Source organism: Lagopus leucura, unplaced genomic scaffold (genome assembly GCF_019238085.1).
Source record: "Lagopus leucura isolate 7727_CA_CO unplaced genomic scaffold, USGS_WTPT01 Super-Scaffold_73, whole genome shotgun sequence".
Taxonomy (NCBI): Eukaryota; Metazoa; Chordata; class Aves; order Galliformes; family Phasianidae; genus Lagopus; species Lagopus leucura.
Genome location: NW_024962252.1, coordinates 86,205,971 through 86,226,545, shown reverse-complemented (window position 1 = coordinate 86,226,545; position 20,575 = coordinate 86,205,971). Strand labels below are relative to the sequence as shown.

General features: G+C 37.4%; 1 protein-coding gene across 12 annotated transcripts in view; it reads left to right on the top strand.

Moving 5' to 3' along the window:
- ENAH (ENAH actin regulator) overlaps positions 1–19,545 on the top strand; it is an 88,397-nt gene extending 68,852 nt beyond the window's left edge. For 4 of the 12 annotated variants that reach the window (XM_042874901.1, XM_042874895.1, XM_042874923.1 and 1 more), the window contains 10 exons: positions 987–1,787; positions 3,475–3,782; positions 4,039–4,172; positions 4,577–4,631; positions 4,919–4,967; positions 8,888–8,954; positions 10,709–10,768; positions 14,774–14,852; positions 15,245–15,302; positions 16,299–19,545. In XM_042874901.1, the coding sequence (XP_042730835.1) occupies positions 987–1,787; positions 3,475–3,782; positions 4,039–4,172; positions 4,577–4,631; positions 4,919–4,967; positions 8,888–8,954; positions 10,709–10,768; positions 14,774–14,852; positions 15,245–15,302; positions 16,299–16,336 (1,649 nt within the window). In that variant the 3' untranslated portion in view covers positions 16,337–19,545. The remainder of the gene's footprint in view (positions 1–986; positions 1,788–3,474; positions 3,783–4,038; positions 4,173–4,576; positions 4,632–4,918; positions 4,968–8,887; positions 8,955–10,708; positions 10,769–14,773; positions 14,853–15,244; positions 15,303–16,298) is intronic. The other 8 variants (XM_042874942.1, XM_042874952.1, XM_042874916.1 and 5 more) reach the window with 5 other exon arrangements.
- The last annotated feature ends 1,030 nt before the right edge of the window (positions 19,546–20,575 follow it).

Sequence of the window (20,575 nt, the reverse complement as noted above, 5' to 3'; positions counted from 1 at the left end):
TAAAATATTTAGATTGTTTGTTCACTCCATTGCTTTAATTCTTGGTTGCTTGAAGAACTTGAATCATACTGGGCATCTCCAGCATTGGTTAAAGTATGATGAGTTAAGATTTCTAAGTATTTTGTTGTTGTTTGCTCTATTAAACAAGGTGTGTTCTCATCGCATAATATGACGAGAAAAGATTAGGTTGAGTGTGTTCATGTAAGGGTATGTACCTACGCAAGGTGAATTAATAGTGTGAGAAATGCCTTCAAGTATGAATTCTTGCTTCATTATGATTGTAGTAAATTTCAGTGAGATGTATTTGTAGATAATGTACTGCCTGCGGAAATGCATCAAGCCACAATTGGAAGCTTTCTTACATTGGTAATACAATGGAACGTTAGTGAAGCACTTCTTGGTTGTTCTGTAGCTAACTCAATTTTACATAAGTGATCAGGTCAAGGTAAAATTCAATATATTATGTAAAAAGCTAGCCGTTTTAGAAAAGGGATTTTATTGGTAGCTTTATTCCAACTACTTTGATGTTTGTGATGGAGTGTTCTGAAGGGAAGAGAAAGGTAATATTTACATGCTGCCTATGGTATGAGTTTGTATTAGCGGAATTGTTTAAAAAAGAAAAAAGTTAAGATCACTACACTTGCTTGCAATTTGCAACAAAACAAGATGATGAAAGCTTATAAGACTTGATTAATCAACCCTGTGTCTAATCCATCTCACAGGTGGGATTTGAGAAAACTTATCCTAGAACACGCTTGTAAATTCAATGTTGGCACAAAAATAGTTGGTAAAATTTAAAGGAAGCTGTTTATGAGATATAAAACTTTCCTAACAGTATTTTCACTTGTGCCTAATCCTCTGGTACTAACTGTAGTCTACATTTATACATTTTGTTTGAATGCTGGTTTTGTTGCTTCATTAGCTCCCTTTTTCTCTTTCTCCTTTTTTTATCCTGCCTTTGCTGCTGCTTTCCATCTTCTGTCCAGCTCCATCTTTCGACAACTCCCCGTATAGCACTCCACTTCCTGAATACTCCAGTTGCCAGCCTCCTTCAGCACCTCCTCCATCATATGCAAAAGCAGTCTCAGCACCAATGTCAGAGGCCACACCGGAGTATGCTGTAGTGACTTCTGCACCACCGACTTCCACTCCCCCTACACCGCCTCTAAGGCACTCTGCATCACGTTTTGCTACATCTTTAGGCTCAGCTTTCCACCCAGTTCTTCCCCATTACGCTACGGTTCCTCGTCCACTGAACAAAAGTTCTCGGCCCCCTTCTCCAGTGAATGCCCCGGCGACGTTACCTCCAAACCCAAAGCCAGTTGCCTGGTCTGCGCCCAGTTTTGCCCCGCTTCCCCCATCACCTCCAGTAATGATAAGCAGTCCGCCAGGCAAAGCCACCGGTCCGAGACCAGTCCTCCCAGTGTCGGCTTCTAATCCAGTGGCTCAGATGCCCGCATCTCCCACAGCTCCTAATGGGCTTTCTGAGAATGTGACTTATGCGATTCCTTCACCTTCTACCTCAGGTCCAACTCCACCTCCGCCGCCTCCTCCCCCACCACTGCCTTCCTTTCCGCCTCTGTCACTCTCTGGACCTCAAGCTTCTCCTTCTCCAAACTCCCCTAATGCCTCGACTCCCTCATCCAAGCCTAGTGTTCTCCCTTCTCCCTCTGCAGCTACCCCTGCCTCTGTTGAGAACTCTCTAAACTCTGTGCTGGGAGACTCCTCTGCTTCTGAGCCAGTCTTGCAGGCAGCCTCTCAGCCGATTGAACCTACGACCCAGCAGGGTAAGGCTTTCTGTTATTGCTACTAATTCACTAATGAGGATTGCAGTCCAAACCAATTTGTATCAAAGCCCTTAACTGCTCTGAAGAATTAATGAAATGCTTCAAAAGTTGCAGTGATCTTAATACCACAAGGAAATACCATTTGGAAACTGGTAAGGGAGAAGAGCCGGCAAACTGTGATCTGTCATAAGTAAAATTTGGGTTTCTTAAGCTCTCATCGGTTGAGAACAGAGCTTGTTGAATACTTGATTGGTAAATCTTGCACTTTCAGGTTATTGAGATCGTTGTATTAATAGGCAGCATCATTAGTTTCCTAATGACAGTTGAAGCAGAGTGTGTATGTGATTTTTGGACATGTGAATGACATTAAGTGGGAAATAATTTAAACCACTTTGGTACTTGTAATGTAGCTTAAATTTGAGAAAGTAGTGTGTAACAACTGCAGTTCTCTTTTTCTTCTATTTTGATGTATGTGCTGTGTGCACACTTAAGGTCTTCTTATGGTGTTCTAACAGCTTAGCAGATGACAGTCTTAAAAGACATTCTACCAATACATTTGATTTACATGGAGTAAATGTCTGTGTTAAGCTAAATCCTGTTTTATACTAATTTAGCAGATTTAGGTCTTACATACATAAATCTGCAGATAGGCTGAGGGTTTGGATAGAGGGAATCCAGGGGAATAAGTAGCTTCATCACACACAGACCATGCAGAATTGATCCTGTTGATGCACTGTCTTGCATTAAGTTGTGAGCTGCTCTGTGATTGAGTTGGCAGTAGGGTGAGTGGCCTTAGTTTTATTATGGAATGAAAGCAGGTACTTGGATGGTGAGTGACTGCTAAAGAGTTTAAAATGTGTTTGAATGTACACAAGAGTTGTTAGCATATTAGGAAGCCAGGGAGTCTTGCATGTGCAATTCCTGATTTGAGACTGCAGTTCTGTAGTTGAGTGAGGGAGCAGAAAGAATGTGTGGGGCTGTTTTCTTAATCATTGGTTCTGAAAGTGTTCCTATAATATAAGTAGTTCAACAGTAATCAGAATACTCTTTATTCAAAGTATATTTTGTATTGCATATCAGTGTGAATTTAAAAGATTAAAGGACTCATAAATAAAAAATGGAGGAGCTTGTCCTTGTCAGCTTAAAATGCCAGTCTTCTAACTCACTAATTAGTGTTTGTGTTTAATTATTGAAGTTCATTTTTGAGGTACTTTTTAGAGGAAAGACTTTCGTGCAGGTTTAGAAACTGGTGTTGGAACTCGCACTTTCCCAGGGTTCACATGCTTGGTGTGTTAAATGATGTTGATAAAATGAGAAGTCATTTTCTGTTCAGCCCTGTTTTGAGAAATAATGTGTTTCTTCTGTGGTATTGTATTCTTACTTCACTTGACCATAAAAGCTTTGCCTGTTTCCCTTCAGAAGGTTCTTGGTTGCAGCACAAAACCTGACTGGAAGGTTATTGTTTTTAAATGGCTCTGAAATTGTCTTGCCTCTTACAGCGTGCTGTGTAATAATTCCAGTGCATTAGTAAGAATGGTCTCCCCTGCTGAAACTTGCAGTGTTTTCTTGCCTATTAAAAAAAAAGATACTGGTATTAACCTCTCGTATACAAAGAACCTGTATGGCAAATGAATTATCTTCAATATCCTCACTGTAGGCTGTTTTTTTTTTTTCTCTTTGGCACTAGGTGTTGTCCAAGGACCACCTGCACCTCCTCCCCCACCCCCGTTGCCCCCAGGCCCAGCCCAGGCCTCAGTAGCAGCCCCACCACCTCCTGGCCCACCGCCACCACCGCCACCTCTCCCTTCATCAGGGCCTCCACCACCACCACCACCTCCTCCGCTTCCCAGCCAAGCTCCCACAGTTCCCCTCCCTCCTCCTGCTCCCCCTCTTCCTGCTTCGGGGTTTTCAGCTGGATTTGTGTCTGAAGAAAATCGCCCTCTGACTGGACTAGCAGCTGCACTTGCTGGAGCCAAGCTTAGGAAAGTATCACGGGTAAAAGCAATTATTTTGTTTCTTTTTCTAACTTGTATTTGTAAGTTCCTGAACTGTTCCTGAACTGGCTGTAGTTTTTGTTTCAGATTAATAGTAGTGTAAAATAGATAGGCTTAATTCATTATTTAAAAAGCATTACAGGATGTACTACTTCATATTCCTTATGCAAGGAATTTTTTCTAGTATGCTTTGCTTATTTCAGCTTATATCGTTGTCAGCTATAACTTCATTTGCACATATTCTGTGTTTTGCAAAGGGTGAAGACTCCTCCAGTTCAAGTGGAGGAGGAGGCTCTGCTTCATCTAAAACAGACAGTGGCCGTGGAAATGGGCCGCTTCCCTTGGGAGGCAGTGGCTTAATGGAAGAAATGAGTGCCCTGCTGGCCAGGAGGCAAGTAACAGTTTCTGTGCTGGAGCTGTGTAGTCATCTTAGAAGTAGGATTTTGGTGTCTGTTTTCAGCCAGCGTAAAGATCAAACAGACATCTGCATGCTCATGTGGTTGTTTTGTGAAGTTGAGAACGTTTTGTCAATAGCTCTTTTTACTCAAGTGCAGGTGAGTACTTTTCTTCTCTGTAAGTCTTTGTGCAGCAATATGGGCTACACACTTCAAAAGGATAAAGAATTGCAAAATCACTTTGGCAAGAGGGCTTTGTCCCTGAGAACATTTTGAAAGTTGTTTAACATTAATATTAAATTATAAACAGCTTGGTATCTAGATATCTTTAATTACAGTGAACAGCACCCTTTCATCTTAAAGCCATGATGATCTTGGTAACTTTTTTCTCTGCTTATAGGAGAAGAATTGCTGAAAAGGGATCAACAGAGCCAGAGCAGAAAGAAGATAAAACTGTGAGTTGAGAAATTGTATCTACTTCACGTTACTTGATATTTGAAAAAGATCCTAATGCACATAAGATGACCCATATTTTACCATATTAATATACATTGTCTGTTTTGTGAATTGTGTGCTTGTATGTAACATTACTGAGCAGCACCATTAAATCTATGAAAATTGTTTTAAATATTGGACAGTTGAGATTCATTTGCTGAATTCACAAGAGTCAAAAGTATTTTTTTTCTCTCTGCCACTCACTCCTGCTTCCCTTATTCATCCTTTTCTCTTTCTATTTGATCAGGAAGAATCAGAATCTTCAACCTCTAAGGCTTCTTCAACAAGTACACCTGGTAAGTAGCATAGATTTGTGAACTCTGAGACTCTTAATACTAACTTAAAGATAAATCTCAATCAACTGCATTGCACTTTTGGAGTGTGGTACTTACCTCACAACCACTAACTGGCATTTTACTGTAGAATGACATCTACTGAAAGCACTGTGTTTAATATAGCAGCTTCCTGTGTCTAACCTGTGAGGCTGCTAAGTGGAAACAGCAGTGCATGTGAAAGCAAGCTCTTTCCAGTCATGTAAAAACACAGTGGGTTGCTATTTTGTTTCTATGTCTCACTTGAATGAAAACTTTTACAATCATATGTAACAGTTACTGATTACAGGTAGTTCAGTAAAGGTTCAGTCCTGTAAGCCTATTCTAGATTTAGAAGCCTGGTGTAGAAATTCTTTAAGCACAGTTCTTCTGTTGATACATGACTGCGGCAGAGTTAGGAAATGTGTAGTTCATGTTTATGCTGCAGTCTTTAAGGAAAACTTGTATGTCAAGTGTTTTGTAGTCAGTCAATATGTATTATCAGAATGAATACTGTAAATACTTGGATGTCACTCAGGTCTTCGTAATGCAGGGTTTTTTTTCCTGTCCTTCAGTAGTACCTTCTTAAACATTCACTTCCCTGGCCACCACCTACTGTGCATACAAAGAAGGAGGAATGTGCCATACACCAACATTCAGTATGCTTCAACTTCTTATTGATTGCTTGCCCATGTGTATATTCCTTCAGTAGATAATTAAGCCACTCAGAGTTTTGCAAGCCTTAATGTTGAAAATCATTGCTGTAGGGTGAACAAGTTCCAGGTAATCACTGTCTTTGAGATAAAAGGAAGAGACAGGAGCTAAGTATGCTTTAATAGAAATAATGAGAAAACTGTTACTATTGTGATACAGCAGGCCTTCTAAAGAAGTGAGGTTGTGAGGCAATAAATGACTTTCAAAAGAAAAGATGGAAAACTTGATTTCTTTCTTATCTTTGGAATTTGCTCTATTGAGGCAGAGATGTTAACCTTGGGAAAATTGACTGATTTTCAAATACTGTTTCTAATAATACAGACCAAAAAGGGGAAATCAGAAACATTGGAAGTGGCTTCTTTGATTGTTGCCTCCTGACCAGCAGGGCATTCATTGTTTGCCCCTCCAAACTTTTTGGAAATATCAGATGCATCCAGACCTTTGGCTGTTTCGTCACACAGGAAGGATTCTACTTCATTTCTTGATGATATAAAATATTCTGACAATGGCATGCATCATCATTGAACATGTTTAAGAGAATCAAAAATTCAAAAACATAATTGCAACAATGTACTATGGGGCAAGATAGTACAAATGATGTTTGAAGAAAGTTTTGTTAATAGACAAGAATGAAATGCAGAAACTTCCAGTGAGATGTTTAGAAATGAGTATCCTAAATTTTTAGGAAGAAGTAGATCTGCCTTTTAGAACAATAGGTTCGTTGCTACTATCATGAATTTAAATGCAAGGATATTGCCATGTCTGTCCCCATTCCCTTACATCACAGAATTTGTCATGGTACCAAAGTAGTCTACTCTTGGGAGAGGAGCCTTTGGTGAAAGGGTTTTGCTGCAGAAGTGGGGATTGGTGAGGGAATAAGAAAGTGGTAGTGGCTAGCATGATGGTTAAAGTTGACCTTTCAGAGAAGCCTGTTGTCTGAAGTGTAGGAATGGAAAAACCTAGTCACATTGTTGCCACAAGGTAGAAAAGTATTTAAGAGCTTTTTTATGTAAGGAAGAAGGGTGTTTTCCTTGCTTGTTTGACTTCCAGAAACTTGAGGACAGATAGAAATATCAGGGCTGCCAAGTGGAGGAATTGAGTGAAACTGACATATAGAAATACCACCGTGAAGATGAATCCTTTCTCTGCCCTTTTTGGTGGAGTTATAGAGCGGTGGTCATCTTTGAATTTTGTATCTTTGAGTGAGGAATGTTATGAACTGTGGTGATTTTAGATGCTCTATGTAGTCTTTCTTTATTGATAACCTTCTAGTCATTGTATCAACTATATGCTGAGCAGTCTGAACAGTAGATCTGTCACGACAGTGCTTCTAGTGTTAATTTGAGCAGGCTGCTAAAACATTAAACAATTACTGTTAGTTCAGCTGGAGCATGTGAGTGCTTGGTCTAGTTGTGTAATTGTCTTATTACCATTAACAGTATGATTGAAATTGTTATGTACAAACTTATATTTACTCTTAGGTGCTGAGCTTGCCTTTCCTATGTCTTGTGCTGTGAGCTACCAGTGTTCCAAATTCATTGTCACATGGAGTATGATGTTGAAAGGGGAGAAATTTCTGCTGTTTTGAGCTTGGATCTCTTTGGCTGCATTTTTATATGTCTTAGCTCTTGTAAGGAGTTGCACTCTTTTCTGTTGCTTACAGGGAGAGTTGTGGCTTGATTAGACTTGTTAGTCTGTCTCTGCAAGTTTTATATTCCTTGCGGGAGAGTAAGCACATTTTATTTAGCTTTATGCAACTGTGTAAGTTAAAACATGTTAAGTAACGGAAACAAAACAAGCTCAGAATTATACAGGAGGTTACAGACATGTGAAACTTGAATACCTTTGCTATTCCAGCTGGGTAATAATTCCCATCGTTGGGACATGGTGAAAGTTAGGCGGGATAAGTCCTGAAGTGCAGAACAGCAAATCAATAAAGCCTGAGACCTATTAGTAGTATTTGTAGCATGTAGTTGGCTGGCCACAGACTATTCAAGTAGAATTCTGTAGTTTAAATGCTCTTCTTATTGTTTTTGTGGAATTCAAGAGAACTTCCTGGTTTATGTGAGACACAGATCAGATATTTACACCTCTCAATTTGCCCAACTTAAGCAGAGTTGAAGGAATAAAACCTGACCCATAAGAAATCAAACCTTGTGGTTTGCGGCTATGTCATGTGGAAGGGCAAAAATCTCATTCACCATGCGGTAATGCACAATAAGCAGTATTTAATTGAACTGTTTGCCCTGTTTTGCTGTTATTTCTGTCCGGAGTTGAGAAACAAAACTGTTGAGTTAAGCTTGCTTTCACACATTACTTCATGTTGCTGTAATAATTTCAGCGATTGGGTCAAAGTTTCTTGGAGAGGATGCTGAAAAAAACTAAAAACAGGCTTTGTAATGGAAAGTGAAGCATTAGTTTGTATAAAGATGGAAGGATTGTTTTAAACTTGAGTACAGATTACTCCATCCGTAGACTAGGCCCAAAAGTCCTGTCTCACAGTGTGTAACAGCATACTTGACCTTCATTGAATAAGCTGTCCATGCAGTAGTAGAGGTGCTCAGTAAAACTTTGTCCAGTATCACGTTGTGGTAGGTAAGCTAATAGCTTTCTGGATCCATGTATAAAATGTACTTTTTTTGAGTTAAAATTGAGTTAATTTTGAGTCTTGTTTTGAAAGAGGAAATTATGCATGGGAACTCAAGACTCATCTTTTTTAGGAACAGACTTTGGTAAATAAATATCTTGCTGCCAAAAGATATTCTAGTTTCTGTAAAGTTGTGTTGCTTTATTGAAACTGACACTGAATTATTGTTACATAATTTGTTAACATGCTAGGAAAACTCTTAGTTTAAAAACATACTCAGCCAGTATCTGGAGCTGACTGGTTATGGTTCCAAAATTCAATGTTTCACATCTAAGGCAGTAAAATACATGAAGTAAGGCAGACTGTCTTCCAGCTGGTTTAAGACTCAACAGGCATTTACAATGCTTAGAGCTGAAGTGAGAAATAAAGGTGCTACCACAACATAAATGGCTGTAGGATTAAAGTAAGATGAGATAGCTTAGTGTAAAGGAACTAAAGCAGTGTAATTTTAAACAAACAGAAGATTGACTTTGCCAGCTACTTTCTCACATATTTATACAATAAATAGAAGACAGCAATGTTTAATCTTCTTTTTTTTTGACAGAACTAACAAGAAAGCCTTGGGAAAGAACAAATACAGTAAATGGAAGCAAGTCGCCTGTTATATCCAGGTACTCCTTTTCATACCAGCAGTTATCTAAAAAGATATGTTTGCTGTTCTTGCTCATGCTGCTAAAGAGCTTTTGCTGAAGTAACAAGAAAAGAATCATCTTACTAGTATTAAAGCAAGATTTATGGATTGAAGAATGCTACTGTGAAACTGCTTTTGGCAGTGTTAACTAAGTATGAAGTATTGCTTTTGAGGAATGCTGACAAGTGAAATTTTGGTAGTATAAAGTGAAAATCCAAAAGATTACTTAACAATTGCTGTGCTATCTTTGTCTACACAAATGTTTTAATTCTATTTCCTTACATTAAGTCTGAAATTTCCTGCAATGGAAACCAAGTTCAGTGCTATCATTTGTATGTTCAGTAGTAGAGCTACTGAATAGCTTTTCTCCTTCCTATTTCTGTGTGTATTATAGTCCAGTAACTTACAGTATCACTGAGCTTGAAGATTTTTGTGACGTCCACTCTGCTATATTTCTTTACAAGCCTTGACTTGATTTCTTCCAGCTATTCCTCAAGCTGGTGCATCCTGCATGCATTAACAGAGCTCTTTTATTTTCAAACACAAAAAGGTATGAAAGCATTGTGTGGAGGAGAAACTTACTACAGAAAAAAAAGAACTTGTGAAAGGAATCCTAGAGAGAGTATTTTGGATTTCAGATTTTTTGAGACATTGCTGATTTGACTCTTTGGATGTAGGTTCTGTGTATATACAATCGAAGGGAAAGCAGTGCAGTTAATAAATAGGGCAATTTTCCTTATCAGATTGCTTTGGGAGGTCAGAATATCTTTGTATCTTCATTTGGCCTGTCCTTACAGCTTTAGTTCCTATTAAACTATTGCATACAGCCTATTTCTCTGATGTTTTTTTCAGTTGGTTAAATGGAGAGGTTACTTAGTCTGTTTTAAAAGATTTTCTGACCTAGAAGAAATTACAGATATTTCAAGACTACTTCAGATACATTAAGAAAATCTCTCCTAGCTTTTGTCTTCATCACCCAATGGAAAATGTTGATAGAATGCAGACTGATCAGAGCCTTGGTTAATGTATTCTCCATAAGCACTTTAAATTAACAATTCCTCGTTGATCAAATATCGTTACTGCTTTCCAGCACTGTCACAACATACCAGTAGGTGCCATAGCATACATTTTAGAATTGCTGGTAAAGTCTTCTAGGCAGTGCTTAGTTTACTGTGCCAGGCTGACGACTCTTTCATGGAACTGAGGAAAGGAAAAGTTATTAATAGAAGTCTCTCTGAATTATCTTTGCATTGTTCTCAAAATTTTCTACGGTTTACATGCCGAACTTGAGAAACAGGTTGTTAAAAATTCCTGGAGTTAATTAGTGAAAGGATAGTGCTACTTAGAACTTGCCACAAAGGGAATATCTTTCACCTGCTCGCCTAGAAAACCTGTTTCTGAACTAAACAAAGAGAGTGTGGTCTTTGCTAGCGATTACTGGCAAGTAATCAGAGTTTTCTTTTGAGAGCTTCCAAACAAATAGACAATAAAGGATTTGTGATTCAGAATGAGTGTTCTAAATATTTTGAAATAGATACTATCCTACTTAAAAGTAGGGCTTTTTTTTCTAGCACAGATTTTTAAGACTTGAGCTATGTGTTTTTCACATTTCTTGGTACATGCAATATAAAACTCTTGGAACATAATGAGACTCCTTGTATTCAAGGTTTTAAAACTGAACATAAAGAAGTTCTATTATAGCTTGTTAAGGTAGTGTTTCTCCCCCCCTCGTAGACGGGAATCTCCATGGAAAAACCTCGTTTCTGAAAACAGGTTCTATGATTCATTAAACAGGTATCATCCTGTTGGGACTTGAGACTTTGTAATAACTGTTATTTACCCCAATTCAGGGTTGGACTTTTTGTACATCGACTGGTAATCACCACATTATTAGGTCCCTCTTCACATTTTGACTATCTGGTTGGACTCTCTTCTGGAATGATTAAAAGAGGCGATTTCACAGGCAAATTGAAGAACCAATTTAGAATTCATTGTAAATACTGGATTTCTGGTATTCGCCTATGAAGTTATAAATTTCTGTTGGGTGTGCCGTGATTTGGGCAACCTGCAATATTTTGAGAAGAATTTTTTCAGAATATTTATTAAGAATTAATTAAGAATTTTTTGAGAATATTTTTTCAGAAATGTTAGTTTAGATATATGGGAATAGCATTCAATTTTCCAGGTGACTTTTTATTTCTGCTTGCCACAGTGTAAGTAAAGGTAACAAATAGATTTTTACCTGAACTAAGCATATGAAAGAATAAAAGACTCATTAAATATAAAATGTTTCTTTCAGGGAACCATTCACCCATTTTAAAATATCATTGTATATTTCTAAGCTGTAAATTTCAGTTTCTGTGACAGTAATCATAAAATACTGACATTGAAAGCCTTTGGGTTTTAAAAGCTTCCCACAGTTAAACTTCTTATAAGAGTCCCTTTAAATTATTCAGTCATATTCCAGCTTTGTTTTTCATCAAAGCACTCAGTGTGGTGAATACTACATCTTTTGTATAAAAAGTTTGACTTCTAGCTACTTCTCTTGGGTGGTGTATTCTGCATGTTGGCACGGAATGTCATCTTTATCTTGCATGTTTGGTTTAAGATGCTTTAGGGACTATGAAGATTGCTTCACTGTCCTGCTAGGCGATGCTATGAAAAACCACATGGGAGAGCTCTGTAGCCATCTTAGGGCTAATGGTTGAGGTGTTCTATTTGCTAATATTCATAGCTAATGTCTGTCTTAATGGCAGCTACATTCACCATTCATCTCTCCTCTGAGCAAACAGAAGGAAGAGAAGGATAATTTGGGCAGGGGGAAGGCAGATTTGACTGACAAGTAATTACTAGTTTACAAATTATGGTCTTCCGTGTTTGGTTAATGAAGTCTTGCAAGACTTCTCAGAAAGAGAAAGTTGAATATGTTCCTACAACTGAGTGACAGTTTATAAAGGTGTTCACCTACTGAGCCTCTTACAGGTGCTTGTAGGAGAAGATAGCGTACAATTGGCAGATCTATCTTGTTATTGTGGAGATCTGGAGCAGAAGAGTAGTAGATCCTTGTTGTTTGATTGCATTTGGGAGGAAATGGATTGTTGGGGATTTTTTGTTATTGTGGTGGGTTTTTCAGTCTAGTTCAGTAAATGGTATAATATTGTTGTATATGGGAACAAAATGATAGCTAATCATCAGCAACAATATACCAAGAATCTGAAAAGCTCATGCAGTTCTATCTGGAGTCAGACAGTCTTTGAACTGTCAGATATTAACTGCAGAAGTAGTATTCTGAAAGTCAGATATGTGATGAAGCATCAACTGACAAAGTTCCCATCTTGAGAGATAAATATTTTTATTTTTTTTTTAGCAAGGAGTTCTTTCATAAGAAACTTAGCACTGTCTGCACCTAGAGATTTTTGTAAAAGATTTCAAACTGTGGTTTGTTTTCATAGCATTAGCACACACTGTACATCTTCTGGTGGCTACAGGGTGAAATCTCTTTTCCAGTTGTTTCTACTGTAAAGTTACATTGTCTTTCAATTTCTATCTTAATCACTGGATCATATATTTCATTTCAGTGTGTTTCAAGTCGAGCAATGTTAGCAGTGTCCGTTTTACAACTTAGGTTTATTCTGATTTGATCCCACCTGAGGAATAGAGCTGGTATAACAACATGAGTTGTTCCTGCATCTGTCTGCCTTACTGCAAAGTCCAGCAGTGGAGGAGCAGTTAAACGCTGCTTCTGCTGACTCTGTTTTGTTCGGTTGACTGTTGGCAGTTTTCTCCAGAGTTGGTGCCTCTAAACTGCACATAAGTAACTTCTCAGGGCACAGAAATAAGCATGAAATAAACAAAACTGCTGAGACATGTCTACCACTGACCTGGCTGCACTGGTGTTCTTACTTCTGTTTAACAGCATGAATGGATTCAGGTGTAGAAATGTGAAATGTCATGCCACCAGTACTAGTTGATAGCTATGAATTTGTATTAGAATAGTGCTAGGTCTTGCAACTTTTGTGTTCCATGTTGTTTCTCTTTCTTTTTCTTTTTTTTTTTTTTTTAAACACAGAGAATCAATAAGAGGTAAAAGTAGGAGAATACAAACCTTGGGGAAGTTTTTATAGTACCAAAATGACAATTTAGTGTTATTTAGTGTGATGGTTGCAAGTCGCACTTGAATTGTTCTTTTGGCTAGCAAATAAGAAAATCTGTTAGATTTTAATTCATCAACATGTTCTGTTAGTGTTAGAAAAAATAGTATAATTAGGCTATTTCATGAGGGATAAGCCACTGTATTGTAGCAAGTGACACCTGAAGGTATTGATTTTGTTTTAAAAATATAGAGGTTCACTTCTTTTTCTTGAGTGAGAGCACGGCTTGTCTGCTAGCTAAATTATTTGTTAATTAGGTATTTTTGAAGCAGTGGATATGCTGCTTGTGTCCATCATGTTTTGCTGTATTCTGGAAAAAAGTGTGTGAAAGAAAATAAACTGCAGAACCGTACCTTTCCTGCTGGTTTATCTTTTTGCTGTGCCTGATCAACTTCTACCTGAATAAATAAGGTTGCACAAGCAACAAGTCTTGAAAAAGGCAGTGTTTGATTTCCTCCTGTTTCCTCCTGAAGTTTCTGAATGAGAAACTGGGCTTAGACCAGGATTTTATTGTTCAGTGATGCTACATATATGGACAGTGGAATAGGTCCCAGTTTATTCTACTAACAACTTACCCTTCCTTAAACATAACATACTAAGGTAATTCTAATGTTGGGGAAGCATCTTGAAATTAACAGCCAGCAGTTCTTCTAAATGCTTATTTGTTTAACGTTTTGTAGACTAACAAAGACTGTTAGGCAGGATGTAAAAAGTAATTCAGGATGGCAGAACATTTTTCCTCCTCTTGTCCCACACCATCATCAACCCTGCTTTAGACAGCCCTTTCTGTATTCCTGCTGTTAGCCCCTAGCTTCCATCTCTGCTCCTAGCTGTTGCATATGCAAGGCCCTTTGAAAATGTAGTAAGTAATGAATTTGGGAGTTGCATGTTGGGCAAATGGAAGAGATCAGGAAAACAGAAATGACATGGTTGAGAATTCTTTTATTTTGGAATTCTGTGTTTTAACAATGCAAAATGATCTCTGTAAGCAAACTTAAAAAGTCTCAGAGTATTATGTAACCTAAACATTCCATAGACTAAAAAATGAGAACATCTCAAATATTACATGATTAAACCCACTGCTGTTAAAATATGTGTTCTCAGAATCTTTACAAAATGATTTATGAACTAATATAGGTTGAAAGGAAGATTTGGAAGCCAGGCACCTGCTCAGAGAAGGAATTAGATGAGGTTATTCAGTCTTGTTCTTGCAGGTGATGCCACAGCATGCTTCTGGTTTGCAGATCGGTGTGTAGTGGTTAGAGGAAATGCTTCTTGGAGAGAGCCTTATCTGAAATAACTAAGTAGTTTAGAAGGGGAAAGATATAAGTATTTGATAAGGGGATCGGTTTTTCACATACGTGATAAGAAATCAGAAACCACTGATAGTGAAATATGTCTGCTGTTGTTTTCAACTAATAATCTATTCCTACGGTAATCAATATTTACAGTGTGTGGAAGATGTTCTTAGTTGTTGATTCCCATTCTGTGTGGTATTTTGGGTCTAACTGATTTTTTTTTTCCACTTATTTTTTTCCATTCTGATTATTTAATATTGCTTTGATGAATATTAGTAAGCTTGATGAAGAATTATATATGCCTCAGTAATAAATGACCAGTAATTCACTGATTTGTTTTTGTACTGCAGACCAAAATCTACAACAGCGGGGCAACCCAGTGCCAATGGAGTACAGTCAGAAGGTCTAGATTATGACAGATTGAAGCAGGTATGACAGCATTTGGCAATCAATTTCATTATGTCAGATTCCAGTTTGTGGCTGGGGCTAACTTGATGCCTGTTCTTCTTTGAACATTTTGCTTCTGCATGTTTTTTTTTAAATTCTATTTAGCAATTATGCTAGTACAATATTCTATCTTAACTACTTCTCTTTCTTGGTGAGCACTACTGGAATCAATGTATAGGACTTCTACACATATATCTACTTTTCAATTTACCTGCAGTAAGAAGGCATGTTTCAGGTTTGGGAGATGAGCTTGTAAGATTGTGGAATATAAATTTCAGAATGGTTAAAGGCTTATAGAAGGCTGAAATTATTTTGGATTTCTCTTAGTAGAAAACTGAAGGTTAGAAAGCTAACCTGTTACTCTTATGTCGCAGGATATTTTAGATGAAATGAGGAAGGAGTTAACAAAATTAAAGGAAGAACTCATTGATGGTAAGTATCAGTTTGTTATCATTGAGTCTCAGAGCAAATAAAAATGCAGTCTTAATTTGTTTCTGGTTTCTGTTCTGAGAATTAAGTATTGGTAAATGTAAGTTTGCTATCTGTTGATATTCTTTCAATTGTGCCTGTGGTGGTTTCACTGTGAAAGTTAGTTGAACTCCACAGCACCACTCTCACTCCACCATCTCAAAGGAACAGGGAGAGGAAATATGGGAGGAAAAAAGGGCTCGCAGTTCCAGACAAGACAGTTTACTAAAAGAAGGGGAAAAAAGGCAAAGGCTGTGCAAAAGCAGAATGCATTGGCACCAAGTGTTCTGTGTATGTGCTGTATTTGAATACTTTGCAGTTATCATTAGTATCGTGTGATTGTAGATTGGCTATTTCTATCATCAAAATACTTCACAGCTGCTGGAATGTATATTTCAAAACTGATAATGTGCAGACAATGGCTGCGTTTCCACCTTCTGCACTTGTCATGCTCAGTCTTCAATGTAAGATTCAGACAAAGGAATGTTCACAATTTTTAATTTTTAGAAGAAGATACTAAGTGGTCTTCTGTAGTCATGGGAAATCATTTAGAAAGAATATTCCATACATCCATGAGTCGAGGAGTAAATAAAATTACGTCAATTGTAGTGGTTTTTTAACACATTAGTGTAGATTTCTTTTTCCTTGTGGAGTGCACTAAACCTGAGTATGAGAGAGGCTCTCATTAAGCTAAAACCAGATAAGCCCACACTCGTGCTTCTTGATATCTCCAGCAAGTCTACCATTGAGATGTGGGATGGAAAAATAAAATGTTAATGAAGACTGGAGAAGGGCACTGCCTAGCTGAGAGTTCACATCATGTGAAGCTCCATTACATATGATTATTCACTTGCTGTGACTGTTTTAGAAGGCTGAGCTTTCTTTAAGAAGCTAGTTATGTATGCTGACTTTCTTCCTTGTTTTAAAATGTATGATTTGTTCATTTCTCTTTCTCCGTAGCGATCAGGCAGGAACTGAGCAAGTCGAATACTGCATAGAAAGACTAGTACTAAGCCGATGTGACTCTTTAACTTGGTATAAAACTGACTACGTTTGTGAGCTGTTAGAAGAAAATGGAAACAGACACTTGGAAGGAGGGAGAAACACCATATTCTGAAAAGCTTCAGACGCATCACTCTGGTGATATGCTATTTCCCTCCTGGTTTGCAGCTTTTTTCTGACCTTTACAGCAGGGTGGAAAAGAGTCTTAAGGTTACTGTAATGATTGTGCAGAAATTCCTACACCTTTCAGACAAGATCACAGTGCTTTGAAGTATACTCATGTCAAAATAAAATTGCACATGTTTCAGAATTTGTTGTTAAAGAAAAAAAAAACAACAGGGAAAAGCTGGGGAAGGCTTTTCAGAGAGGTTTTCTTTATTAATGAAGGATTTAGCAAGTTATACTGTTGTACTTCAAATGTATCTCAGGTTTGTCTTCCTATCATATCTGATGTTTTCATGAATAATTAAAAAGATCAGATGTGTGTAAGTTCAGTTCACAAATATGGAACAATTAGAAATATGTACTTTTAAAGGGCAATATTTGTAAGTGAATGACCTAGACAGTGTTCACTTGTGAAGATTTTGGAATTTTATGATAGGAAGCCTCTCTAGTTAGCCTTCATGCAATTTTATAGGAAAAAAAGAAAAAGCAATTGCAGTCCAGAGTTTAAAGATGTAGATGCCTTCCTACATTGTTACAATGCTTTACCAAATCTAAGACTTCTACATAAAGCAAATCAGCAGTCAAATGTAAATCATTAGTATGTTGTAGATTTACAGTAGATTTTTGGGCTTTTTTTAGATTTATGCATGTGGACATTTTTGTAATGTAACACAACACAGCTTTTTAATTAAAAAAAAAAAAATTGCATGTCACAGATATTAAGTAGCCTTTTCATTTTTAAGGCTTAATTTATGCCCAGAAAAATGTGGGATGAGGGAGGGGGAAGGTGACACATTTTTTATTACTTTCTACACTTTTTCTTCATCTTACATGCATGTGTAATAATGAGGAAAATGTGACTTTATCACTAACCATGTTAATGGAACCAGGTACTTAGTCCTTTTTTGTATCTTTTTTTTTCCAGTTTTGTATTTGAAATTCAGTAACACTTCCATAATGGTTCTGAAACTCCCATGAGAATCTAACTCATTTTTTGATGAGAGAACAAACATTTAAACATCTAAATTACTGAGGATGCACCTGTACAAGTGTGTGATTCTTTACCTTTTTACCATGACTCTCTGCTTCACTGTTTTCTGAGACTCCTTTTCTGATTGGTTAATGAAACAAGACAGCAGTTAGTTACATTAGAAATGTGGAGCATCAGATCACAGTAGATCTCCCCTTCTAATTTATCTGCCACCTTCCTTCCAAAAGAAAAAAAGAAGGGAAAAGAAAAACCCTACCAAAAGCACCACCAACAAAAACAGCTGCTCCACACAATCCAAACTGAAAGACAGCAGTGCTGTACCATTGGTTTCAGTCAGTAATTTGAGAATCATTTCCAGGGAGGATGCCGCCCTTCTGTTTCCCCAGGTTTTCAGGTTGTTTTTTTTTTGACTCTGTGCACTTTGGTGGCATAGAATTCCTGTGACTTGGACCTGTAGTGTTTTGGAAGAATAACGCGGATCGAAATCTTCCCCTTTCCTTTGCACTGTCAGTTTTTCTGAGCCGTAACAGTGCCATGTTTGCTTTGTGATCTGTGCTAATCTGAAACAAAAGTTTACTTGCGACTTTTGGAGAGAATAATGTTTCAGCATAAAAGTATGCGCAGCTCCATCCCATGGGCAAATGCTTTTGATGACATACTGTCTTAAGTGCTGAACACCAAAGCAAAACAGCACTTACTGGTTTAGAAAAGCTTAAGTTGGATTTTTTTTTCTCCAAACATTTCTTCTTTTCAAATCCTGAGAGAAGACTACAGTGGAAATATTGCCTAATTCAATTCATGAAACCATTTTTTAAAAGAAGAAAAAACTGTTTTTCTGCATGCATTTCTTGGAGGCGTTAAAAAAAACAAACCCGTAGTAACCTTGTAAAGTACTGTTTTTCTCAAAATAAGAGGAGGCATTTTCATCTTTGTTATTGTAACTTTGTTTTACACGGACATTTTCAGCATTAGGGAAGTTTACCCTTGTCAGAAATCATGTTGGGTTTGTTTTTAGGAGAGTTGAGGAGTAGCTTAGTGGGATAGTGTGAATGGATATAAGTGGTCCAAAATTAAACGAGAAGCGACTAGGTTGTGCAAGGAACTGGCTTATGCACTAAACGTTTTGTGCCTTGGTCTAAAATTAACATGATTTCTGTTCAAAAGAAAAGGAACAGATGTCTTCTTTCGTGCTGCTTCTACATACATACTTTCTATGATCCCAAGTTGCTGAATTGGTTCTTTCCAAAAAATCTGATTGAATTAAAGATTACTGTAAACATTTCCTGTCATACTGACAGTTGCACCATTTCCAGAGATTTCAGTATTGAAAATGAGCTACAGAAGCTAAGGTTATTTTGCCTACTGGTAACTAAGTTCTTTGATAACCATATTGTGGTGGTTCTGTGCTTTTGTATAATGGATGTCTTAAACTGAGGACAGTTTAGGGGATCCTTTCTGATTCCAGGAAAGCGTTGCTTTCCTCAACACTGTGATCTAATCTGTGATAAACCTGTACTATATACAAGTGGCTAACAAGTCAACCACAAACAAACTGAATGTAAAAATCTTAGTGCTGGTGCTGAAATCTCTTCAGACAGTCATAATTTCCAGTTCATTGTTTTAAAAAGTTATCAAGCATCAAGTGTCAATCGAAAACTGAAGACGATCACTAATGAATGTTGAATTTTCATGCATTTAGGTTTACCTTCTTTTTAGTTTCTCAGTTCATTCTCTGCTATTTTTACCATATTGTGTCATTTTAAATTTCTTACATGCTAACGTTTTGTTTGAGCGAATGAAATAAAATTGCAATATATACACGTTGCCACATTTCTTTATGGAACTTCATGGAAGAATCTCCTATGTTCAATACTAAAATTCTCAAACACTTTACTGACTGCTGATTCCATAATCCTTGGTTTCACCACTCATTTTTGCCTTTCCTTTGGAAGATTTGATAAAGAAAATGAAATACCTTACATGGAGTGTGTAACTGCAGGGACTGTAATGTTCATGAATGATAATGTACATAAATTCCAATTCATTTTCCATGGGATTTTACTTTTGTTCTAACATGGCACAGTTTGGTCTCCGTATCCGCAGAGAATTTGGAGGGAAGGGAAGGGGAAGGCTGATGATAATTTCTGGAGTGTTAACACATTTGTTTTGGTGGTTATATTCATCATTCAGTCCTTCAGCTTGGTTTTAGGTCATCCTCATTCACCAGGAGTTGGAGTCAAAACGCAGTTTCAATGCAGTACTGGTAAAACAAGTCCCATGAAGAGGTTTTGGTTGCAGCGAGGTACAAGATATTTTATAAATAAATAGGGTAATTCAACTTTGGCAAACATTGACACCAGCGCCATATTTGACACCAACTGTAACAGCTGTTAAAGGGTTGAGCTGTTTTTTGTTTGTGGTTTTTTCTTTGTTTCAGTAAAATTGTCACTGGATGATAAAGCAGTCTGCTAGAACCAGGGTGGCCTTTCAGCAACACTCATACAATTCCTCATTTAAATTTCTGAATGCTATTGTGAAATCCATCCATCAGTGTCTAGAGATGTATGATGTTTGTTCTTTAATGTTGCATACTGTAGAAATAGAGAAAGTGGTCTGAATCAAACTGATGATTATGACATTTTATACTGCTGATCGTGATACTATAACATTTTTAGAATTCTTGCCAGGATATCTCAATAACAATCATATAAAGCTTGCAGAATGAGAAGATGCCCTCTTTTTCTAGTAGGTGGACATAACTAAGCTGTTGGGGAGCAAGGAAAAAGCTTCCAAAGCTATCCCTGTACACAGGCTTAACGGTTCTATATTTTCCTGACCTCATAAGTTCTTACTGTTGGGTTTTTGGTAAAGAGCAGATGAAAAAGAAAAGTTATTTCAGTGGAAGTGGGGCCAGAGCATATTACTTCAGTTAACATTCACTGAAATTGTTTAAGAACTGTCTTTGGAATATGGAGACACTGAGGATTAAATGATCTAAATCACATGCTATTTAAGAAGGTCTTAATGGAGGGGGGAGAAGTCTGACTAGCACGTGTATTACTGCTTTTACACATTTGAA